The 1,970-nt window shown below is 38.4% G+C and overlaps 1 protein-coding gene across 1 annotated transcript in view; it reads right to left on the reverse strand.

Annotated features, from left to right (window-relative positions):
• PRSS12 (protease, serine, 12 (neurotrypsin, motopsin)) overlaps nt 1–1,970 on the reverse strand; it is an 83,601-nt gene that overhangs the window by 20,370 nt on the left and 61,261 nt on the right. The window contains exon 11 of the mRNA XM_008592094.1: nt 1,370–1,492. Within this exon, the coding sequence (XP_008590316.1) occupies nt 1,370–1,492 (123 nt within the window). The remainder of the gene's footprint in view (nt 1–1,369; nt 1,493–1,970) is intronic.

Genomic DNA, 1,970 nt, shown 5'->3' on the forward strand with positions numbered 1-1,970 from the left:
TTTTGTAAGAAAAAGACCATAAGCATGTAAAAGGACATGGCCCAGGCTGGGAAAAGGTGTTTGCACATTAGTCAGAAAAATTCAGTAAAAAAGAAACCCCAAAACTGTAAGATTGGCAAAAATTAAAAATTTTGATAGTATTAAGTTTAGTGGGGATGTGAGGAAACAGAAACTTAAACATTGCTTTACTATAAACAGATACAATTCCTTCACAGGGCAAATTGGCAGAGCTTGGAAAAACTGAAGAAAGCCTATACTCCAGCAAAATGCCCCCACATGTACACACAAATGAGACACGTCCATGGTTAGTACTGCAACATTGTCGTTTCATAGTGAAAGAATGGAAACCACTTACCTATCCATCAGTAGAGGGATAAATAAACAGTACTTTAGTCTTACAATAGGAGTTAAAATTCATATGGCACTAACAAAATCTACATGAATGAATTTCAAATACATAATGAAACTAGGTATGCACCACATGATACCACATAAGAAAAAAAAATTTTTTGCTCCCAAAAATCTTTCAACAATATGGTACACTTTTTTTCAAACTTTTTTAGGGTGACAATTTTCAAACACACAAAATTAAAATAGTATAATGAAACTCCTTGTACTCGTCACGTTGCTTCAGTAATTATCAGTATTTTTCCAATGGTATACATATTTAAATACCAAAATTAATGCTGAGGAAATGGCCATTGATTAGGGCCCATGAAAGAGCACTGGACAAGAAGAAAGGAGAGGTGGGTTCTACTGCATCTGCGGGCTCTGCCATCATGAGCTCTGTGGCTCTAGCACACTAATTTTCGCTGTGTGGTCTCCCCTCTGAATTGGAAGACTTCAGAATGGACTGATAAAACTTTTAGCACAAGAGGAAATAATCAAGACTAAACTATATAAAAGCCAAGAATAAAACAGATGCAACCTGACTTTCTAGCAGTTACAAATAGCAAAATCTAAAAGATACAAAACACCAAAACTCACAGGATCAAAAACCCTAAAACTGTACTCCCTATTCCTTAGCATTCATAAATAAATAATCCGAGGTCTCTTCTACCTCTATGGAAATACGATTTCACCCTCAGATATGTTCTTGGGGGAAATACTAACATAGCTGCCTCCCCTCTAAAAACCCACCTTCTCTTATCACTAAATCCAAAGTTTGCTTTAACACCAGTGTAGGAGGTGGCTTCTTGAGGGTTCTCTTTGCTCCTTTTGTCACCTCCCTCACTTCCATGGTGCTGCTGGCTTAGATAAGGAGGACCTTTATCCTGGCTCTGACACCCAAGTGCTGTAGAGCAGGAAAGGACTGGAAGAACTGGAGAATAAGAGCCAAATCAAGTTGTTTGAAAAGATGGACACATACCTCTTGAAACAGTGTGCTGCCGTAAGGATCCAGCAGCTACTCAGGAGCGTAGCCCCACAGAGGAGCCTGCCATCTCCATGGGATGACTTCAGCCGGAGGGAAACCTGCCAAGGCCAACCACCCCTAAGAAGAAAATGCCACACATCAACATCCATAAAAGGCAGAAAGCAAAGAAAAGCACCAGTTATAGCAATGACTTCAATGGCTTGCAGGAGGGGGCAAAGAAATACAAAAGAGACTCTAGGATGTAAGTTCCCTTTCTACTTTGAGAATGATGCTCCTACAACTCTGAGCAAACCATATATCAGCAACCCTGAAGATTTGCTTGTTGGCATTTGCATGCATCCCACCTATCTCTGACACTCTTGGAAACAAAGTTAGTCTTCTTCATATTTCATGATTTGAAGTGTAATTTCTCTCCTCACCCTACCTCACCTACGCAGCCCAAAGAAGTATTTAGTAAACAAAGTGCTGGTTTCCCATTAGTAAATTCAGCAAACAAAAATTTATATTAAAATAAATCAAGCCTGAAATAAATTAATTCTAAATTAGATGAATTTTCTAGTTAGACATTTTTTCAAGTCTCTCATAAAATTGTTTT

This window comes from Galeopterus variegatus, unplaced genomic scaffold (genome assembly GCF_000696425.1).
Source record: "Galeopterus variegatus unplaced genomic scaffold, G_variegatus-3.0.2 Scaffold152, whole genome shotgun sequence".
NCBI classification, from domain to species: Eukaryota; Metazoa; Chordata; class Mammalia; order Dermoptera; family Cynocephalidae; genus Galeopterus; species Galeopterus variegatus.